Consider the following 22,551-nt stretch of genomic DNA (forward strand, 5'->3'; position numbering starts at 1 on the left):
TAAGAAAAGCAACCTTTTAAAGTCCCGGGAAGCCTCCAGAGCAATGATTGCCGTTCATTTTTACCTCAGTTCTCTAGTATTCTAGAGAAAATGAGACTTTTTGGAAGAATGGGTTGAGAGCCTCAAGAAAACTTTATAGAGATCAGAAGGAAGGGAAGAAAGAAGGGGTGATGGAAGTGAGTAGGCCCTGGAGAACTCCACAGTAGGCAGATGGAAGGGTGGGACCCAGGGAAGCACAGCCCCCCCCAAATACATTGATGTGGCCTCTGCTTTCTGCTTATGCCTTTCTCATCAGTTCTCCGAAAGTAGATCGCGCATATCTTTTTTGTTAGTGGAATAATGGAATGTCTCCTTTTCTTTTGTTGTTCTGGGAATTGAACCCAGGTCCTCAGGTTTACAAATGCCAGTGCTCTACCTCTGAGCCCTTTTCGCCAGCTCTGTAGAAAGGGATTTTATAGCATCCATTTCGCTCATTGCATCGACTCAGCATGCACGTTTCTGACGCACTGAGGAGTTGGGCAAATGCCCGGGACAAACAGATGGGAAGAGGCCCCGTTAGTCACAGCTTACCCGACACGAATTCTGAAGGACACTGAGTGTACAGGGAAGAAACGGAGTAGCGAATGGAAAATTGCTACCTGTGTGGAAGCTGGTCAAGGGAAAGCGAGCAAATGTGCAGAAAACGTGGCCCTTCAGCCATTCTCCCACACGTTTCAAAATTAAAATGGGAGATGAGAAGGTTCTCTTTCTTGTTAAAAGATAGTCTCCCTACTGGTGTTGGAAGACAGTTCTGAGCCATAAAATCAGTCATGATTTTATGATCTCCCAGAGGCTAACAATCATTCTGCCTTGCATCTGGGGCACAAAGCAAATAACAGGTATACATAGGAACAGGAAATTCTTATCCGCTCCCTGACTAGGTTTATTCTGAAAGGATAGCATCTACAGGAAATGATAGTTTAGTAGTTAACATGGAAATGAAACATTAACACTGAATGTGGCAGGACTAGGTTAAAGGTTAGCTAGATGATACAAGCCTTTTGAGATCAACAAGGCTCTATAAACTTCATCCTCAAAATCTGAAAAGCTTCCTGGAAGGTGAGTTATCAGAAACTATTGATAATATGGTTTAATCATCACAGTCAAAGTAACATACAAATAAGGTGTTTTTGTAATCATAGAGGTTAAACTGAATTTCTTATATTTTCCCCATTTAAAAAAAAATGACTCTGGGCTAAGATCGTCTTGAATCCTAGTGACCGATTATGCTATTTGAGAAATTTTCTTTTGACACTATCTGTAAGTGTGACAATATATTTTTTTCTCATTCAATTTTTCATCATTAACCCTTAAATCACATAAAATTAAGATTATGGGACTGTGTACAATGCTGAATGCACTCCAAATGAGTGATGCTGACTCTATCATCCCTGAAATTTTGTGATTGTCTTAAATGTGGCATTTTCCAAGAAGCCTGAAGAAACCATGTTCCCTTTTCTCCAGCGCTTGTGAACTCGTTACCATCTGTTCCTTAAGGCATCCTCGTGCACAAGCAGGCTATGAGGTGATGCTGGTCTGCTCCTCCTCTTTTTTTTTTTCACTTTGCATATATTAGCTTGGTTTGGCTAGTATTTACTGCTGTTTCAAACACATATACATGGCTTTCATGACATGTAAAAAATTCTCCTATATAAAATTTCATAAGAGATTCAAGGAGAGCAATTTTGTTTCTGGGTTGACTCAAGAGTGACAGCCAAGGGCTTACAAACACATTTCTTCAGGTTAGGTGTTCACTGTCTAATTCCTAAAAGGCTGCTTTGGGAGGTAGGGAGTTCAATCACTCTTGGGATCATCTCATTCTTTCCTTTTTAGCCTTTCCTTTTGTGAACTGGATCCTAAGGTCTCTTTTACATGTTGGCGTAACAAAAATTTTGAACAAATCTAGGGCCAGCCTAGGAACTCTCTGCACTGTTGCACGTGTTGCCTGAACAGGCCTTGCTTGCAGCCACCCTATGATCTATGTTCTATGAGGGGCTTGCTAAAAGTCCCATCTAACAGTGATGCTTCCCCTTAGAGCACCACCTATCCATGTTTACCAGGTGGTAAATGCATTGAAAGCATGGGCTGCAAGTTGCATTGCTTTGTGCAGAATGTAACATGGTGGCACATAATAAAACAAGGCATGCATTGTTAAGTGGCTGAGCACATGGGTGGCGGTATGCTTGCCCTATATAAGGAGAGCTATCTCCAGATAACACTCTAGAAAAAAAGGTTCAGGGAACCTTTACTACCTCTGTTACATCTGCAATCAAGTGCCAAAGACAGGTTAGTCTTGTTGCAAAATTTAATCAAAGGGATTTAAGGCTCTGTGTCCTATACACTGAATGCCAAAAATAGCAATTTTCATTAAGGTTCTTACCTGGGCTTCAGATCTATACTTTCACTTCATTCAAAAGAGCAAATTAAGAATTGATTTCTTGTTGAGTACTGTATTTGTGAGGGTAAATCAATGGTTTAAATACCATGACATAGTTTGTTAGTGAACTGTATTATTCTTTGTTTTAAACCAAAGGCAAAACAAACCACCCTATATTCTATCAACCTTAGGAAGCACTTAAAGACATGGTTTATAATTTTTATCTTCATGCCTTTGCGAAATCTTTGGTTTATATTTATTTGGTGTTTTGCATAGTTTAAGTATTAACAGCCAAGACTCAAGATATGCCTCCAACAAAACACCCAAAGAAGCCAGGCAGTGGTGGCACATGCCTTTAATCCCAGTACTTGGGAGGCAGAGGCAGGCAGATTTCTGAGTTCAAGGCCATCCTGGTCTACAGAGTGAGTTCCAGGACAGCCAGGACTACACAGAGAAACCCTGTCTCGAAAAAACAAAAACAAAAACAAAACAACAACAACAACAACAACAAAAAAAAAAAACCACCGAAAGAATTAAAGCTGGAAGTCCAGCAAATGTGTTTATACTCTCGACAGGGCACACCGAAGCCTAGAGAAACTAAGCTGAGAATTTAGCTCAGTAGGAATGCAATTGCTTAACACTTACAAGGTCCTGGACTTGCTTACCAACACTGCTAAAACAAAAACAAACAAACAAAAGCAGAAAACAAAGTCCTCTGTTGCCCCCATGGAGTTAATCTTAAACCATGTCTTCATTGGACAAAATTCTTGCAAATAAATTAATAGTAAACATATCAAGTCTGGATCAGTGAAGATCATATAGTCTCCAAGAAGCAAGAGACCAATTATAAATTTTGATGTTGTTTAACAATGCCATCATGAATTTACTATCTTTTATTACAATTGACTGCTCTAATTGAACACATTTTTTTCTGTGCATAAATGATTATTCACTAAATGGAATAAACACCGGAATGTATGAATCATGACTGCCTTTCTAGTCTTAAAATTAGTTACATATGAGTCTAAATTTTTCTACTTTGACTAGAGTCAGTAATACCAGAAAGAAAGAAAGAAAGAAAGAAAGAAAGAAAGAAAGAAAGAAAGAAAGAAAGAAAGAAAGAATGAATTAATTGTCTGGACCTATTTCCTAGCTGTTAAATAAAGTCTCTTCTGTATATGTTGATCAATATTGCTAATATCAGTGATATAAGGGATAATATCAGTGATTCAGGGGATAAGAGATATTCTACTGAGTTTTATTTTTTTTAAATTGATCTTTCTTGTGAATTATTGCTGTCTTTAGCTGTCACATGTGCAAAATCATCTCTATCTATGAGTGCAACCAGCCAGCTTTCAGACTGGTAAACTCTTTTTCACCAGCTTCCCCTCCTTACTCTATAGAAATAGGAGTCCAGGGAGATCCTGTATACTGTCCTTAATGCAGTAGACGTTTACCAACAACACTGTTTTAGATTCTAAAAAGATGGTGGGTCCATTAACTGTGGTTAGAAATATAACTGGGGAAGAAGAAATTAGATCAGCCTTCTACATGTTTTCCCAATATTCCATATAGTATATGAAAACAGGAGATTTTTGACAAATGAAAATCGGCAATCTACTCTGATGATAACATAGTAAAAAAAAAAAAAAAAAGACAGCAAGATTGATCACAAATGAACTTCCAACACCTAGAATGTGCAGTGCCAATCAAAGTCTGAACCAGTTCTAAAGAGGAGGACTGACAACAATGAAATATATTCAAGTATTTGGTTTCCTGATGATATCACTAAAGTTATGTAATTTTTTTTCTTTTTTGTTTTTCAATTGTGGGCCGTGGTAATCAATAAAAGTGCAGTTTTGATGTCTTGGGTCTACCAAGCATTTTTCTCCACCTTTATTAGCCCTTTCTCATGAACAAATTTCCCCATATTTGACCCAGAAGATCCCTTTAAGACTAATAATAATTTTGTAGCAAGTCAGTAAGCCAGACCAAAAAGCAACGAAGTCATTAAAAATTGTAAATATGACTGAAACTCTGGCTCACTTGCCGGACACACCCACCATTTTCTGGGGCCCCTGTCAGATCTACGGTTAGTGACGCTGCATTTGTTGTGTGTGGACAGTTTGTTGAAAAGGCGCTCACCTGACAGCTGTAAGCTGGTCCTCAACTTCATACACACCCAGCTTTCGATACACAGCATGCAGGAATTTGTCACCTTGGAAAGCAGTGCCCCGACCATCTACCAAGGCAATGACTATCCCCTCCTTACTTGCAAGGTAAGCTATCCAATTAACAGCAAATACAGACTTTACACTCTGGCTGCAGGGACCACCATACCTAAAGGAAAATAAAAAATAATTTCTGAGTTTTTAAAAATAAAATCCAGTTGCCCACGGCAGCCTACCAGTTGCCAGGTCCCATTATGTGATAAAAATTTCAGTATCAATGGCATTAGAGCTGGCTCTTAGTCAAGAGGAGACCAGGCTTTTCCCAGAGGTTTGCTACAAGGAAGTTGTTTTGGGACACAGCCTCTCCTATTCCCCAAAACGGATACATCTAGGGTTGGCATTTCAAGGAATATGTGTGGGTTTTTCGTCATTTCTGCCACCTGCCACTTGCTAAAAGCAGACATAAGATATACTAAAAAAAAATGCATGGTGTTTTAAGCAAATTGTGTGTAGGTCAGCACTGATTTTGGGTGTCATTCCACTAAATGTATTCCATTCCTTTATTTCATTTCTAACTCAATTACATAAGATGTTAAGATGATTTACACTATTTTTTTTTTTTTTGGCTGCAATCTTTCTATCTCAAAGGTATTCTGACACATTCGGCAATTTGCCATCCCAAGGAAATTTAACACAGCAAATGCAGGCAAGTCCATCTCAAATCTCAAAACTTCCTCGGTCTATTTTAAATAACCATATTTTATTTACTCTGATTAGTTGGGGGGATATATAAAAACAGCATCAATAGGAACTGTTACCAAGGAGAATGGTTCATTCTATTTCATAAATGTGTGTTTCATCCAACATATTTTCAGTAAATAGCTTTTACACTACACAAAATATTACATACACTTGAATTAGCAAAGGGTACTTCTTTGATCTGTCAAACTGAGGTGGAAGAATCATCTTGTACCATAGAGCTTTGAAAACAAAAAAAAGGGGGGGGGAGAATAATTATTCCATCACATATATGTTATTCTTGTTGACAATACACACCATCAAAGCAACCCAGTAAATCATTAAGGATTAAGAACAGATTTTCAATTGACCTTATTACCGTAATTTGCAAATGACTACAAATCCTCAAACTACCTGCTTGCTCTATAAGCATCTTTTCTAAAATTAAAATTAGATAAACTCTTCTTTTAAAAATGTCAGTGTAGATAGGGAGCTATGGAAAAGTAGATGATCAATTGTATTTATAATCATATTAAAATGTTTAACAAAACTAAATATTGTTAGGAAAAGGTTATTTTAAATGAGAGCTTATATCATATGCCTTGGACTATAACATTTCCTCAGTAATTTTTTTAAGCAAGCTAAGTGTTCCCCTTTACATCTATAAGTGAGAAATTTTTAGAATATCTTACTCATTCCACCGTCTTCAAGCTTCTTAATTTCCACTGTAGGCAGCTGGATGTTTCTCAGAGCATTTTCCAGTTCTTTGTTTTCTTCTAATATTTGTATCTCTTTAAAAATAAATACAACATTCATCTTCAGTTCATACTATTTAAGTAAATAATTTCTTTCGTGAAATTCCTTTGGCTTGTACAGGTGACCCTGATGTGACTGAGAAAGAGTCTGCTACGGTCCTTCACAGTGGCAGTCATTATGCAGCTGGGACGCCAACGTGTGAGGACATCACATCTGATCAGTGTCTTTGTAGCCCCTAACACTTCCAGCATTTAAAGCCAAAATATCAGAGCAACAGTGTTCATTTGACCATCTTGTCCCCATCTGACTGTAGTTATTCATTTTGAAGCCATGCGGCTGAATAGGTAACATTTCTTTAAAAGTTGAGCAAAAGGGAGAAATACAGTCTCTGGGTGATTGACCCATCTCAGTGAATGGATGACATAACACAAACCTAATGTATACAGCGTGGAGTTAAATCTCACTTCTAAGATTTTTATATTTATATCTCGACCTTTTCCTGTTATATTTGATTAATATAGAAATGTATCTTTTTTGAAAACAAATTGCTGTGTGCACAAATCCTTCAAAAATCTTTCTCCCAAAGTTATTGTATATCTTAGTCAAAGAGTAACACACAGTATTGTGTCTCGTGCCTGGAAAACAATCTAAAAGCTGCTGTTTACAGTAAGGAGTAGTGGCTCCTGCCTAGAATTTCAGTCTTTGGAGACTGAGAAGGAAGGATCTCAGTGAGTTCAAGGCCAGCTTGGTTTTACATAGTAAATTAAGATTAGCCTAGTTGAAAGCCTAAGACCCTTCCTTGGAACAAAACAAAAGCTACTGTTCAGAGTTGAGCTCAACTATACTTCCCACTTTAATGCTTCGAACTGAATAAATCAGTTGATCCTCTGAGTGTGATAGATTGGCAATACATGTAAATGGGTTTATATTAAGAAAGCTCTTTAAAATAAGTTTAATTTGATACTAGCATCTTCATGAAAAAATAGTCTTTTATACAATATGTGGAGTTAGATTTTTTTTCTGTGAAAGAGAGAAGTATATGACTTGTGAGATATGGTAATTGCTACAAAATAAATCCTGAAGGTTTTGTTTACATTCGTTTTTGAAAAGCGGTCACTGAAGACAGTGAACTGGAGACTCATAACTACTCTGTTTGCCAAACCACTTCCAGTAGAGCTCTCTGTTTTCATATATTCATGGCATTTTGCTCCAAAATGTGTTATATTTAATCTTAGAACATGTAGAAATGCTTTGGATATGATTTATATAAAAGACATAATAATTTTCACATTAGCTTTGGGTAACCCATCAGAAAAGAAATACTTGTGACATACTACATACACGTTAGAACTCATAAAAATTAAATTCACACATTTAAGTGAATCCAGCTACTGCCTCCCCCTGTGTGGAGTGTGTATGTGGAGTTTTCTCAGAAGTGCACCCTGTAGGAGGGCCAGAATGTAGAGCGGGTAAGGGACTCATGATTGCTATTCTTGCTATCTGACTGGAAATAGAAGGTGTGATCACGTCGTACGACTTTTTTTTTTTTTAACTTTATTGCCATATTCTTGCCAATTAATTGACTTTCACACTTATGACTTAATGAAGTACAAGCTTCGGTTGAAAACCTACTCAATGCCTCTGTAGTTATACTCCTATTCTTCTGAATAGTGAGCAAAAAGTTGTCCTACTTCTTAAAGCACAGATAGAATTTCCTAGGGCGATGGTAAGAGAGGTGGCAAGTGGACTTTTCCATGGAGTTGTGGGTTATGAGCAGTCACTTTGTATGGAGTGGTATAGCTCGCCATATACTTTCCTTCCTTTGCTCATCTTTCTATGCTCACTGCTCCTCTAGTGTATGATATGGTATCCATATGTCCGTATATACTTTAGTATGACAAAACTCAATTGAACTGTAAAAGTGATAGATCTTATATTCAGTTTTTGTTTAAGTCATATTAAAGTGATGTATTTCATATTAATTAAATTTTGTAAAGAGTCTGTGGAGAAACTGATAAGCTAGGTCATCTGGTTACTTAGTTTAATGAGAACTTGCAATGCCCAAAGTAACTAAGCTTCAAACGGGCCCTCAATATTAAGTGCTAACTCTTCTGGGTTTCCATAGTATCTGGTTCAAGTATAATCTGCTGTTTTCAAGTGACTTTCTTCTTTGAATGGAAATGAAACCCACTGTTTACTTTAGGGCTTTCAAACTTTCATGAAACCACCACTGTCTCCTCACCTTTTCTTGTCACAGGCAATTAATCTCTTCGTGTATTTCTGAACCCTACCCTCTCCCACCTTTCAGGGACTTTCCTTACACTATCTCTTGGAGCTTGTGTAGTGTAGAAAATGTATATAACCAAGACTAGTCTCCGACTCCTTATGCCCTTTCTCCACCCCTTAGTGTTGGAATTGCAGATGCGTGCCATGTTCTGCACCTAGCATTCTTCAATGCACCTAGTATCTTGTTTAGCCTCATAATTTCTTCAGTCAACACTCAACAAATATTTATCATCTTATAAAACACTATCCATTCCCAGCTAGTAGCCAACCTTCTCTCTTCACAGACATATGCACTAGAAGCACTGATGGCTTTGTCAAAACAAACAAACAAACAAACAAACAAACTCTCACCAATTTCCTAGGCAGGTCCTCCCTTGTTTTAATCTTGTCACCCCCACCCCTGTTTTCTAGAACCTGCTCTCAAAGGTAGTCGGCTCACTTTTTAGTAATTTACCATCTCATCCACGTCCAAGGCCATTGATAGCAAGTTGTCCATAAGCTAACAGCTTCTTGATGATAATCTTCAGTACAACTGCTATTTTGATATTCAAATCCCCAAATCAGGTCTCTGTAGGTCAACCAGTTCCATCTGAACATCCTATCAGTATGTTAAATAAATCTCAGCATCTCCTCAAAGTTCTGTTCTCTACCGCGAGGACTTTGTGAGTAAAAGCAATCATTTCAATCCACCAAGCAAGCCAGTCAACCGAACAGTATCAATTTCTTTTGTATTCAAGAATCTCAGGTTTGATGAATACCATTAGGGTACATTTCTTACCTGAAATAACCCAGATAGGGCCTTTCCCTGTGTGCCTTTATGTTTCCTGTATTTCCTTTCTCTTAGCACTGCATTTCATTTTCTCATTGTTGCCTGCTCATACATTTGCATCACCCACTAATCTCTAAGCTCTTTGAGGGTAGGAATAAATGTCCAATCTGGTCTCCCATCATCTTAGAGAAATAGTACCACAGTGGATGGCCTAATTTAGTAAATGCTCAAAAAATATTTGCTGAATGAAGATTGTTGGCACCAAATAAAAAGGATAGTGTTTTTTTTTTTTTTAAAAAAAAAAAAAAACTTTAAAAAGTGTAATGCACAGAATTTGATATCAGATAGCACTTAGATCTTTACCAAAATTATAGATTACCAAGCACGGTTAAAATCTACCTGACTGGAGGCTTCAAGAATCTATATTTGTGATAAGCATATGGTATGGTTTAAATATGAATGTTTTTCATTAGTATGTTTGGATACTTGGTTTCCAGTAACTGGTATTGTTTTGGAAGGTTCTAGAACCTTTAGGAGGTAGAGGCTTTCTAGAAGTGACTTAAGGTCTGAGAGACTGGTCTGCCTTGATCCATGCTTGTGAATTCTTTCTGTTCCCTGCCAGCAGATGTAATGTGACCAGCTACCTCTAACTCCTGCCACCGTGCCTTCCAACCATGGTGACCTGGATACCCTCAAACTGCCTTCTTCTCAGGGTTTTGATTGGAAGAATGAGAAAAATAACAAATACAGTGTAAATGACTACTGTTTCATTAGACAAGTTTCTGGATCTGTTCTCTAAAAGAATTTGAGTCATTTCTTGAATTAGAAAATATAAAAATATATGTGATATACATGGAGAGTGGTGTAATAAAACTTCAAAAGCATTAAAAAGATTAGTATCTGCCTAGAATATAACAAGAACATCAAGAAAAAATGCTGGGATATAGAAATTCATGTTATGGGGGAAAGGAAGTTGAGTTATATATTTCAGAGTGGTGATAAAATGAACTTGAAATATCTATAGAGATATCTATTAAAACAGAAATTCAGGACTTGAAAGTAGTATTGCTTTGACATGTTCTCTCAACGTTGAATATGTCTTACTAACAAATTTATTAACCTATTTTTCATCAATATTAGAATCAAGGTTAAAATAACTTCAAAATGAAACTAAATCTACTGTCCTACTTCAGGATTCCTGTCCTAGCCAGAGCACCTGGCCTTTTATCATGACTTCATTTTCACCTACTCTTGATCCATTAAACTGACACAAAACTAATCCCCAAGTAGTGTGCTGACTTGACAGCCAACTGTCCAGGGACAGCCACAGGCCTGAGTGCTGAAGGCAGGAGTATCCCCTTGCCCCCTATCAGGCCCATTCTCCAGCAACTCCAATCTGCTTGTGTTGTTTAATGGCCAATCAGAGGATACTGCAGCACCGGCAGGAAGAACACCAGAAACTTATATACTTGGATAACTCTGCTGAGAGCAAAAATGGCCATCTTTGAACTGTGAACCATTTTAAGCACCGTTGTGAATTCAAGGTAGAGGAGAGCTATGGTGACAGCAGTCAAAAGTGGAACGTATCCCCAAATTTCAGGGCTTTCACACATGGCAACAATGTGATATAGCTGTTAGCACAAAGCAAAACAAACAAAAGAGCTGGCGTGATAATCACCCTCTGCTCTGAACCGAATTGGAGAAGTATGAAGTGATGTCTAGAATTTTTTTTTTTTTTGCCAGTGTGGGGTGATAAAAGAAAAAAAAAAAACCTCCTCCTGGAAAAGCAGGAATTCTTTTTTTGAGGAGAAGGAAGATACACGAATATGCTTTCCTTCTGATCCTAATCTTCTGTAGTTTTAGAAAGGCAGGGAAGAAGAAAGAATCGGTCTCTATGGTGTGATTTCTATTATGTCACGGCCCACTGCCAAAAAGTACTTGACTTCCTGTGATCGGGTTTAAAGCAAACAACATTTCAATCTGTGGAATGATGAGCTTTAGGAAACTAACATGGCTTCGCAATTCAACCTGTCTAGGTTGGCTAACTATCCTGCCCTCTGAAGGGGTTCGCGATGGAGAACTCAGGATATCTTTTGATGCAAGAGAGTACCTTGGTCAGTGCGGCCATCGTGGAGGGTGGAAATGGGAAGGCCAGGGCCTGTGTGCAGAACAGAAACAGAAATGTGATTACTGTTAGAAATAACAGTTCACTGTCAGCCAGGACGGCTTGTAGTATTTGTGACTAGTGCCGAGACAAGAACATCTCTTAACTCTTTGCTGTCTTTATGTACGTATTTCTTTTAGCCATAGAGAAGCAGACATTTTAAATTACATTGAAACTGCATGCACCAGGTCAAAGCCCAATCAAAGGACAGAGATGTGAGAAGCCTTACCTGTGCTGTAACTTTTCTAGGAGCCTTAATGCTTAAAACCCAATTAGTTACACAGAAAGGCCTCAGAAGCTGCAAGTGGCCTTCTGGGAAGTTGTCCCACTGCACTGGACAAGTTTTAGCTGTATATTTATTTTTAAGTAGCCTTCATCAGTACCTAGATTTCGTCTCTTTTGTTTAACGTTCAGTTTGTTTTGGTGGATAGAAGCTATCATCTTTTATCCTTGTGACTATGACCAGCATAAATACATTTTTATACTATGCTTCCTTTTCTAATATACTGTTTTAGGTCATGTTTTGTAGGTTAGTGAGTTATGGCAGGAAGAAGGTGGTATTCAAATGTTATATGAGGGATTAAAGAAGAAAGGAAGGAGTCATGAGAGCTGGTGGGCTTCAGGGTTTGTCACAGAAACTCTAGCCAAGCCTCCAGAAGCTAGGGAATCTGCAGAATTGTCGCAAAGGGGCAACAGGCAGGATTTTATCCCCCCCACCCCCAGCACAGAGGACAGCCATTGGATGTGGTCTGTTACTAGATCAGTCCCCAGATTTGAGGACTTGGGATGTAAAGGGTCGCTGTCATCATCTTTTGTAATGAGTGATTGGTAAATCAGTCCTCAAGAGGGACTACCCAGCACCTCATTGCCTACAATGTATCACAACATTCAGATACTGGCTATTTTAATGAGGTGTACATAAATAAACAAATAAACACAATTACTCATCTAAAATACAGAATAAAATAATACTTAGAGTCCTTTTAAAGAATGCATTTGCTAAGGGACTCAGTGTGTTAAAAAGCAACAAATGTAGTGGTTGGGATAGATGCTTTTGCCATTACTAATATTTTCTTCTACCTTAAGGGAGCCCCATTAGAATAGTGTCTTTGGACCCAAATAAAGCAGAAGGACTTCTCAGCGTTCTAGGGAGAGCTGCTTATGAATGGGGCCTTCTGGCTTGCTCCTGGCAGCCTTCTCCCTGTGGAAAACACACTTCTGATTTATTCCTTAGAGCTTTAGGTGCCAAGCCCCATGGGCAAATTCTACAAGTACAAGGGTACCCATGTTTGTAAAACTGTACTTGTGGACTACAAGGTTGGAAGGCACATACCTTTCCTTCACCACATTTCCCGACTAGTCTTTATAAATAATAAAGCTAATATTTTTATTTCCTGCCTTACTTCTTCTTATGACTTGAGGATAGAAGAAAGAAATTTTTTATTTGGCTTTCTCAAAAGCCAGCAGCCCGTCTGTGACACTGGAGAGAATTAGAGAATATAGCTAAAAAGCTTTTCCTGAGAGTCAGTGTTTCCTAAAAGTTTTCAAAAGAGACACACATTTTGGGTCCAGGATCTAAGGAAACAAGGCTGTTTAAGTCTCTAGGCTTTATTAACAGCCATCATATGGGCTTTCATGGGCATATGTTTCTAGTAGTGGAAACCTGCATCTCTCTTTATCTTAAACTAAGAGACAAAGTAACGACAGACTGCCCATGACACAGCAAGATGAGGACATGGCCCTAGAGACACAGCATCGGTACTAAAATTCCCATTTTGTACTGTCCACATTACTGATATGATTTTACCTGCATTTGTCCATGGCTCAACAGTCCTTTGGAGAGTTTGAGAGTTACATAACGAGGCGTTACTCTTACCCCTAAAGGGAAAGATTTCAAGGTTTTTCCTATGATGGCGGAGTGACTCATTTTACTGGAGCTTCAAAAACACCAGACGATGTGATGCTTCCCACACAGTATATTTTTTGCTAAATGGGAAATTACCATACTGCCGAGGAAGGGTGAGTGGTAGAAAAGTCAGGCGATTCAAGTTCCAGAAAGGACTCTCCCACCAACTTTTGATGAGGGCTTAGTCTTTGGTTCCTTATCTATACTTCAGGGAACATTTAGCCTCAAGTAGATACTAGAGAGAGGCGACATAAAATGTGTTAGCATGAGAGTTATAGAATCACTCAAATTTAGAGTACGTAGCAGTATAAATGCATGTATGTGAATGTGACCCTGGTGCCTTTATCAGCCAATGGAACAACACAAAACAATTTTCTTGGTAGAGTTTTCAGATGACAGTAATTCTTCTGATGCTTCACTATGCCTCTGTGTATTCTGTTAGACATTCTTCTCACAGTTATAAATAGAATGACTAAAGAGATGAGCCCCACCCATCCTTCCATGAGAGAGAGAGAGAGAGAGAGAGAGAGAGAGAGAGAGAGAGAGAGAGAGAGAGAGAAACAGATGCCTCAGCACCCTTAGTTCAAGGATGCTGTGTGCCTGACATGTAAGCTTTTGATACATGTTACATAAATATAGAGTTTGGGTTGGAAAATGTTGCATATAACTTGAGAGGGACATTTAATGTTTACCTTTAAATGCCATAATCACAATCAGCACATATGGCTACGAACAACAATCTCTTGACATTTCAAAGATTCCACTGACCAAACATTTTATGAAAGTGTTATTTCAAACTGACATCTTATGCCATCTTGATGGGAGCATTCAGGTTAAAATGCTTGTTCTTGTCTACACAGTCACGTGAGTTGTGGCTCTGGTTCTAGAGTCAGGCTTTTGGATTAAGGGAAGTGACATATCATGATGGCCTTAATTCTTGCTCATTTTACAGGAAACCCACAGGAGGCCTCTGCATCTGAGTAGAGATCTCAAATGATGAAAGGCTCTGTTGTTCTCTAAGTCACCTACCTGCACCAAAGCCATTGATATCAGAAACAAGAGGGTGGTGCGCACTTTGCTAAATTTTCCACCAAGTATGCTACCCATACCCCTAAACTGGGGTTAACTAAGGTGAAAAAGCAACAATTATAGAACTGGAGAGTCTACTAAACCCACAGTTGTCACTGACTTCATTGGTTTGTAGTCTCATTTTAGCCTATATTTCTTGTTATTTATTCCAGATAACATGTGCATGAGATTAACTCATCTAAATAGCAAATTGTTTCTGAAATGAAACCATGGTCTAAACAACCAGAAAATTCTTTCCGGGTTGTGCTACCATGGTTCCTTTGTTAATATTTTAATGAATTACTCAAAAATATCTTCCATTTTTAAAGGAAGGATTAAATGACAAAAGATTTGTTTTCTGTCTTCATTGAGACTAGATTTGGAAGAATAATCTGTCTTCATTGCATAGACCTCTAGTCTCTGGCCATTGCTCTTGATGCTTTCCCCACAAATGAGGCCAAAGCAGAACAAGGAGTTTATCAGGGAGACTATTCCTGTTTCGATATCTCTCCTTCTGTGCCTATCTGGTAGATGATGTCTGCATGCAACATCATAGTGATGTGGGTTAGAAGCAGATAGCTCTTGCTGAAGCTCTGGCTACTGCCAAACAGAGGCACACACATTAGCTGGTTATCTCAGTTTCCTCAAATGCAAAAGAGAGACTAATACCTTCCTATTCTTTTCATTCATCAAGCCTTGGTCGTTTGATAAGATTCTTATATGTAACAAGTTCTCAAAAAAAAAAAAAAAAAAAAAAAAAAAAAAAAAAAAAAAAAAGGAAAAGCTTGTAAGTGACATGATGGAGTGACAAGGCTGACAACAGAGGCAATGGGGATGGCCATGCTTACATCAGGTCCGTCACCTACCGTAACAGATGAGTGCATAGTACTTGGCTTTGTAGCTGAAACTTGCTGTGTAATATTGGCACCTTTCTTTCCTTAGATGGCAAGTAACACACTTCTTGCTCGGAGGAGAGTTTCCAATGCTAATTCTAGAGGGAAATGAAAATAAAGCTAAGCTGAAATTTTGAGATTGTATTTATCAAAATGTACTACTCCATGTAAAGTGACTAATTTACATATTGACATCAAACCCACTCTATTTTTTCTGTTGCCAATATCATTTAAAGTAGAGGGGAATCACAGTGTTTTGATGTAGCTTGATGTTTGATCCATTTTTGCCTGAATAGGCACAAGCTTTGAGGGAGAAGCCCTCTGTGGTTTTCCTGAAATGAGAGAGCTATAGAACACTTGTAATGGGAATGAGGTAGTCACTATTTCATATCCATTAAGTGCTTCTGAAGTAGTTGGAAATCTCTGTGTGTGTGTCTCTCTGTCTGTCTCCATCCCTCCCTTCCTCCTCCCCTCTCTCTTTTTCTCCCTCCCCTACTCCAAGTCAAAACATACAAGACACTCTGGCAGCATTACCAAGAAAGGATCCCTCTTCTCTATATCTGGAAAGGGACTTTAGTAATGAGCAAATTAAAAATAAGAAGCCACATTCTGTGTGTCTTCTGCATTTTCATCCTTTCAACAGGGCACATAGGCCTTTGGGAACTCCAACTAGAGAGGATGCCTCCTCCATCCCATACAGGTCAAGCTACACTTTTCTTCCTCCATGTCCCCACACTCACATGAGCAGAGCCCTCTGTGTGGCTCTGGAATGGAGTGATTAGTTTTAGGAAATAATAGGCTACTGGATCTCTCATTCCACACTGTATCAGATTCCTCTTTTGAAATACTGGGTGGTGCTCTGCCAGGGATCGGAGCTTTTCCACCTTCAAAGCCTTTCTCCTATAGCTTTCTGAGATAGCCTTGAACATAACACACATGGTCTAGAGATATTGTTCTCTCCAGAGAAGGAGAATTTTCCACTGAAAGGTTAAGTGTGTATCCAGGTGTGAACAGAGGACTATGAAGAAGACGTTTTTGGTTTTTTTTTTTTTCTTTCCTCTTACAGCTTATATGCGTGAACTTTTGTGTTATTTTGGAAATGTAAAGAAGAAAGTTACCGGTAAGGGCTCAGAGAATGGCATACCCATGTTCAAATTTCAACTCCAAGGAAATGTAAAGAAGAAAGTTACCAGTAAGGGCTCAGAGAATGGCATACCCATGTTCAAATTTCAACTCCAATAATATTATATGTGGCATAGAGTTATTAAAATTAAGTACAATTACAGGTGCAATTCAGTTAAGTTATTTGGTTTACAGCAGAGCATCAACAATGTCAACCACTGTTTTTATTTCTATATGCTGAGAGAAACCTTTTGGTCATTATCCCACCCATCAACAGGACAATTGAATTGAACATTAATAACTAATGGAGGGATGGAAATGGCTATAGCAAAGTGAGCCGTGGTGAAGCTCACACTGCAAGAGTAAAAACAGTGTGGCACATAGCCAGTGCTCAATAAATGTGCGTTAATAAATAAATACAAGTCCTGAATTAACTCCAGCCTTGTCAATTATCTAAAATTATATAAAATTATTATTTATATCACCATAAGAATTTTCCATATTACTCTTTTCAAAATATGTAGGTTCATACTTTAGGTGCATATCATTTTATATTGATATGTCATTTTCTGAATTATTTGCCCTAACTTACAAGTAGATTTTATGAGAGTTCACACTTCCAAAAGCATTCAACATCTACCAAGAATTATGATTCGATTTTACTCATTTATTTCTGTGTCTATCTACCAATATTATTTTGAATTGATCTAAATTACCTGTAGATGTTTCTTCTTCCAGGGTAACCTTCAAATTCATTGCTGGAATAAAACCTGAAATAAATGTACAAAATATTAAGTACTGATTATTGAATTACAAAAAATATTGTCACTAATATTAAGAACATGGACAAAAACATGAGTTTAATGAAACTATTAACATTTATGTAGAAGAATTACTGCTGTGCATAATTGTGTTGGATCATTTATTGAAACTTACAGATCATCAGAGAAAGGTAAAACTGAGTTCAGTACTGCTTTTATGATCCACTTATCTTATTCTGATTCATTAAGTATGAACCATGAAAACTGACCTATTTAAATTAATATTACAGTTTTCCTTTTCCATTCTAAATGCTTACTGGTTTCTCAGGACTATGCTATTTGTCTATGACTGAGAACACATTTTGATTTTATTCTACACACCCATTAGTAAATAAACTTGGCATGCCAGTAAACTCATCTGAGCTAGATGAGCTGAACATTTCATAGGCCATGTTAATTCACAGAGCTGCAGAACAAACCACAGGAGAGCAAACTTGCTACCTAACTGCCCAGGTGCAGGCTCCTTTCTGTCTTAATACACGATGAAGTGGAAAATCCAGTTTGGTGACATAACCTGATTCCTCTGTGAATTTATCTGAATATCTCAAAGTAGCTGTCTTTTTTTCCCTCTCCCTCAAGAAGAGCATAATAGAGTGTGAAAAGTTTAGAGTAGACAAGGTTTGTTTTAATTCTCAGGAGGGCTTAGCCGTCCAGGTGTCCTCAGGGTCATTAACACGTTCCTTATACAAAGGAGACAACACACTGCAATGCATTTCCAGTATGAAATTCATATCCAAATCTTGTGTGTGTGTGTGTTTTATTTATGTCTATACTGATGTCACAGGACTCCAGTCTTCACTGTCCCTTCCCTTTCCCACATCCTTTCAAACAGTGTGTGAATTAACTGCTCAGTCTCGTCCCCCGATGGCCCCTCGTAGCATCCCCAGGCTGTCAAAGCTCCCCCTCTAACAACCTGTCCACCTTCCCACCTCTCTCTTCTCCCTCACAGATGATAACAATTATTCTATCCCATCTTTCCTAAACATCTACTCTTTCCTTTCATTCACTTAAAAAATAGGAATGGACCCCCTCCCATGTCAGCCTTGGTTCTGAGGACCAAAGGTGGCATATTTTTCTTTCTAGTCTACAGCTCATTGTCATCATCCAACTCGCTGAGCTCAGGTCTCAGTCACCCCTGGCCATCATTGCTACCACAGCAGGATTTCCAAGCCTTCAGTACCCCCAAGTCTATTTTATTCCTGAAATCTATCTTCCATTCAATTTTATCTCCTCACTTTCCTAGTCACTCTAGTGACTCTAGTCACTTTTATCACTGCTTCATGTAAGGACCAAACTCCTTTGGCTTCCATTCAAGTGTTTTCATAGATCAGCAAAAGGTTTCTAACACTGTCTACATAGTTAGATTAGACTAGTTCTATTCCTTTGCTCCAAAATTCCATCTAAGGACACTTGGATTATGAGTATCGAGGGAATATCATTAATTTACACAGCATTAGAATTGACAGATGAAAAAAAAAAGCTAGGGCCAGGCAGTGGTGGCGCACGCCTTTAATCCCAGCACTTGGGAGGCAGAGGCAGGCGGATTTCTGAGTTCGAGGCCAGCCTGGTCTACAGAGTGAGTTCCAGGACAGCCAAGGCTACACAGAGAAACGCTGTCTTGAAAAAAACAAACAAAACAAAACAAAAACAAAAACAAAAAAAAAACCCCCAAAAAAACAAAATAAATAAATAAATAAAAAGCAAGCAAGCAAGCAAGAAAAAAAAGCTAGGGACTTCTGATTAGTTAAATGTACCATAAATGAGACAGTGTGTAGGACAGACTGAAAGGAAAGAGCGTAAAGAATTTCTGAGATTAACAACAATCGTCTTGGACTCATAAGCTTTAGGTCTAAAGTCTCACCTTCCACTAATTCACTGGCCTTTAGCCAAGTCAATTACATGCTCTGAATATCTGTTTTCTCACCTCCAAACTCAGAGCAATCATTACTAACTTACAGTAATCTCTCAATACCTGATGGCTTTTACAGATAACACCAGATCACTGCAAAAGGGTCTCAATTGGGCTATCTTTCATGACTCTTTGGAGTGCGTTCATTGCTCTAAGTGTTGAAGAGTAAAAATAGCCTTCAGAATCAATTGCTGAGAATTTTTAGGCCTTCGTAAAAGCCCGTAATAAAAGACAATTCTATTCAGAAGGAAATCTTGCTGTTGAGTGACTAAAGAATATGCAACCTTCATGAAATCATAGCTGTTTGAAAATAACCAAAGAGCAACAGAATGTTCTTTCTATTAGCTGAGTAGACAGTACAGTCCATTATTTGTACATCCATTGGTTGGTGCCAATTAAAACCTAAATGGTACATCGTGCTGCATGCGGTACTTACAGTGAATCCTGTGTTACTCGGAATATATATATGGCCTCCCACTTGCCACTTGTAATTTGAATAGCATTTTCCTATAAAAAGACAAACATTATGTTGTGTGAAGCTGAGCGTCACTTGAGCAACCTCAAGTGAATGATCTTTGAGGAGAGAAATCTTGGAAGGAACGTACCACAGTGTCTTTGATGTAGTGAATATGTTTGTAACCATCCTTGTCGCTAAATATTTTGTAGTATGAAACGGCATCCTGGCTAAAAGCTGGTGTCGAAACAAAGAACTGAAAGAAATGAACAGAGGTTATATCTAAAAGATGAACTGAAAGAAAGCCACAGGTATTTTTGTAAGCCGTATATGCCTAAGAATCCTGGTGTGTCACCTCTCCTATCACCTGTCACCCACACCTAAAATTCCAGGTTTTCAAAGGACAGCTTTTCCAGTGATTCTAATAGACACTTGATGGTGCTGACTGGTGCTTATTTGCTATCGCACACCTTCATTCCATCCTACCACCCCTGGAGGCCCAAATTTTACGACATCTAATTTAATAAATTTCTGTCTTAAGGAGATGTGGTTTGAAATTGTGTTGCAGGAATAACAAACAAACGTTGACATCTAACTAAAACAAACTTTAAGATAGGGGCATTTGATCAAAGTATAATTCTTTTAATAAAATAAATCTATTTATTTATTTATTTATTTATTTATTTATGCCCATTGGCCTTTTGCCTGTATGTATGTTCATGTGAGGTGGTCAGGTCGCCTGGGACTGGAGTTACAGAAAGTTGTGAGCAGTCATGTGTGTGCTGGGAATTAAACCCAGTCCTTGAAAAGAGCAGTCAGTTTTTTTAACTGCTGAACCATCTCTCCAGCCCTAGAAGTACTTGTGATTTTTGAGTTATCTAATGCTAAGCTCCTAATGTCAACAACTTATTGAAGACATTTGAATGATTCAAATATGATGGTCTAGATGCCACAGATTTTAATAGCACGCTTGAGAGGAGCAGTTTAGGGAGTATGAAGCATGGTTAGGGAGTAGGGAGATCTTAGCTCTGAGCTCAGGGAACAGAATGGCCTTGTAACCTGAGTTTGAGGAATTCGGGACATACTGCTGGGAACCATCTAAATGTGTTCACCTATCAGTCACTCAAGTGTCCTGGAACAGAACTAGTGGAAACTCAATATCCTAACTAGTACATATGACTGAATTCTGAAAATGTCTCATACCAAATTTTCATCCATAGGGTAATATGTCTCCCATTGTAAAAAAGAAAACTTGCTCTATGTTTATAGTTATTCTTACAGGCTGACCTCTGGTGAAATGATGACATCTTCCTGAGTAAAATCTTATGAGAGCAGAGCTCATGTATAACATGCAGGAGTAACTTAAAACCTGGCATCTCTACTTGGTTTAAGTCCATGGAACAGTAGCCCAAGCTGTTCCGTTATTTTACAACTGAAGAAAACAATAAGCATCCACACCCACCAGTGTCTTCCATCCTCAAACATTTGTCCTTTTTAAAAATATCTTTTCTGAGATCAAATTATGAGTAAACAGGTAATAGGGAGAATTGCTATAGAATTATTTAATGATCACATTTGGATGTGATCTGATGCTGGAAATTCTTCAATAAAATTGTTTCTCTTACGTTGCATTCACACGTCATTAAATGCAATATATCTCTTATATTTTTACTGGGTAATTAATGTTTCTCCAAATTTATTGCCACCTGGATGAAAGCTTTACAGATGTAATTGTGATAAAAATGGAAGATGTGGTCCTCCTAGACTAGTGTTAGCTCTAGATCCAAGGACCACAGGTCTAATAAGAGAAAAGACAAAAGGTAACATGGAGAGACACAAGAAAGGATTCTATATCCTGGACACTGCCTGATCCACAAATAATCTTTGCCCAAGTAAACTTGGCTAAATATAAATGTCTGGTGTGTCTTTTAATACATTTGTAACAGAATGGGAAATTGAGTAAGGAGAGACCGCTTATGTATCCATCAGTATCACTTGTCATAAGAGCTACTTCAGATCAGTTTGCATCTTGAGACTAAATATTGGGGATGCGCTGCTCTAGTGTGGGCCTTTGACAAAGCTGCTTCTTCATTTCAGAAAGTTTTGCTCTCAAGCAAAGAATGGCAGCATTACAACAAGCAGCTTCCTTACTCCCTCATACTATATAGTGTGAGAAACATTTGGTTCCGCATGTTTTAGTCACTCAAATGGAACCCAAGCCACAGACCACTTTAATGTAACATGGTGAAAAGTTATTCCTCTCTTCTCTTCTTTCTCTGTGCTCAGACCCCTTTCTGTCTTTATCTCTCCCTCCCCTCCCCCTTCTTTCTCCATGGTATCTTCCCTGTCCTTGGTTGTTAGGGCCAGTGAACTCACCCACATGAGAGCAGCTTCCCAATAAACCTGACTTTAATAATAATAATAATAATAATAATAATAGTTATTCCTCACATAACTAGTAAGTTAATTAAGGGACTTTTAAAAAGATTGTATTCTGAGTAAAGCTTACAATTTCATTTGTACTGAAAATAAAAAATTAACAAGACAGACTGTTCCATTTTAAGATATTAGGACCAGGCAAACAGGAAGAATCTTTCTGCTGGGCAAAGGCTGTTATCTCCTCCCTTTCTCTGCGCACATGAAAGACAGTTGCTTCCGATGAGCAGGTAACTTAGGTCAGGTAAAGAGGGTGTGAAATATTTCCGCTCTCGTGTTGTCAGAGCTAGGGTAATAATGCACTTTGAGTTAAGTGCTTCTTGCAGCAAGTCACACCTGGACACTAGATAAGACATCCAATTGCAGTGACCTCAGTTGTAACAGGGCCCGCCCTGCCCTAGTTTCTTTATCATACTTAGATTTTTCTGATAAATTGCTTATCTCTGAATGAAGTGCAAAGCCATTTAAAATAGCTTACCTAGGAAGTAAGGTTACTTCTCACAGTTTTGTATTTTTAACATCCTCACTAAATGGCAAAGGATGATGCCTAAGCTGAGCTAACGATTAGACAAAAGTACAGGCTTTCAGACACCAAACCATAAAACTTGTGTTCTGTTTTTAACCAAGAGGTTTTAGCCACAG

At 38.3% G+C, this 22,551-nt stretch overlaps 1 protein-coding gene across 1 annotated transcript in view; it reads right to left on the reverse strand.

Moving 5' to 3' along the window:
- Fap (fibroblast activation protein alpha) overlaps nt 1-22,551 on the reverse strand; it is a 71,408-nt gene that overhangs the window by 12,756 nt on the left and 36,101 nt on the right. The window contains exons 13-20 of the mRNA XM_034495040.2: nt 19,625-19,729; nt 19,456-19,526; nt 17,006-17,059; nt 15,141-15,265; nt 11,247-11,294; nt 6,018-6,116; nt 5,498-5,567; nt 4,562-4,756 (exon numbers count right to left, since the gene is read on the reverse strand). Of these exons, the coding sequence (XP_034350931.1) occupies nt 4,562-4,756; nt 5,498-5,567; nt 6,018-6,116; nt 11,247-11,294; nt 15,141-15,265; nt 17,006-17,059; nt 19,456-19,526; nt 19,625-19,729 (767 nt within the window). The remainder of the gene's footprint in view (nt 1-4,561; nt 4,757-5,497; nt 5,568-6,017; nt 6,117-11,246; nt 11,295-15,140; nt 15,266-17,005; nt 17,060-19,455; nt 19,527-19,624; nt 19,730-22,551) is intronic.

This window comes from Arvicanthis niloticus, chromosome 2, assembly GCF_011762505.2.
Source record: "Arvicanthis niloticus isolate mArvNil1 chromosome 2, mArvNil1.pat.X, whole genome shotgun sequence".
Lineage (NCBI taxonomy): Eukaryota > Metazoa > Chordata > Mammalia > Rodentia > Muridae > Arvicanthis > Arvicanthis niloticus.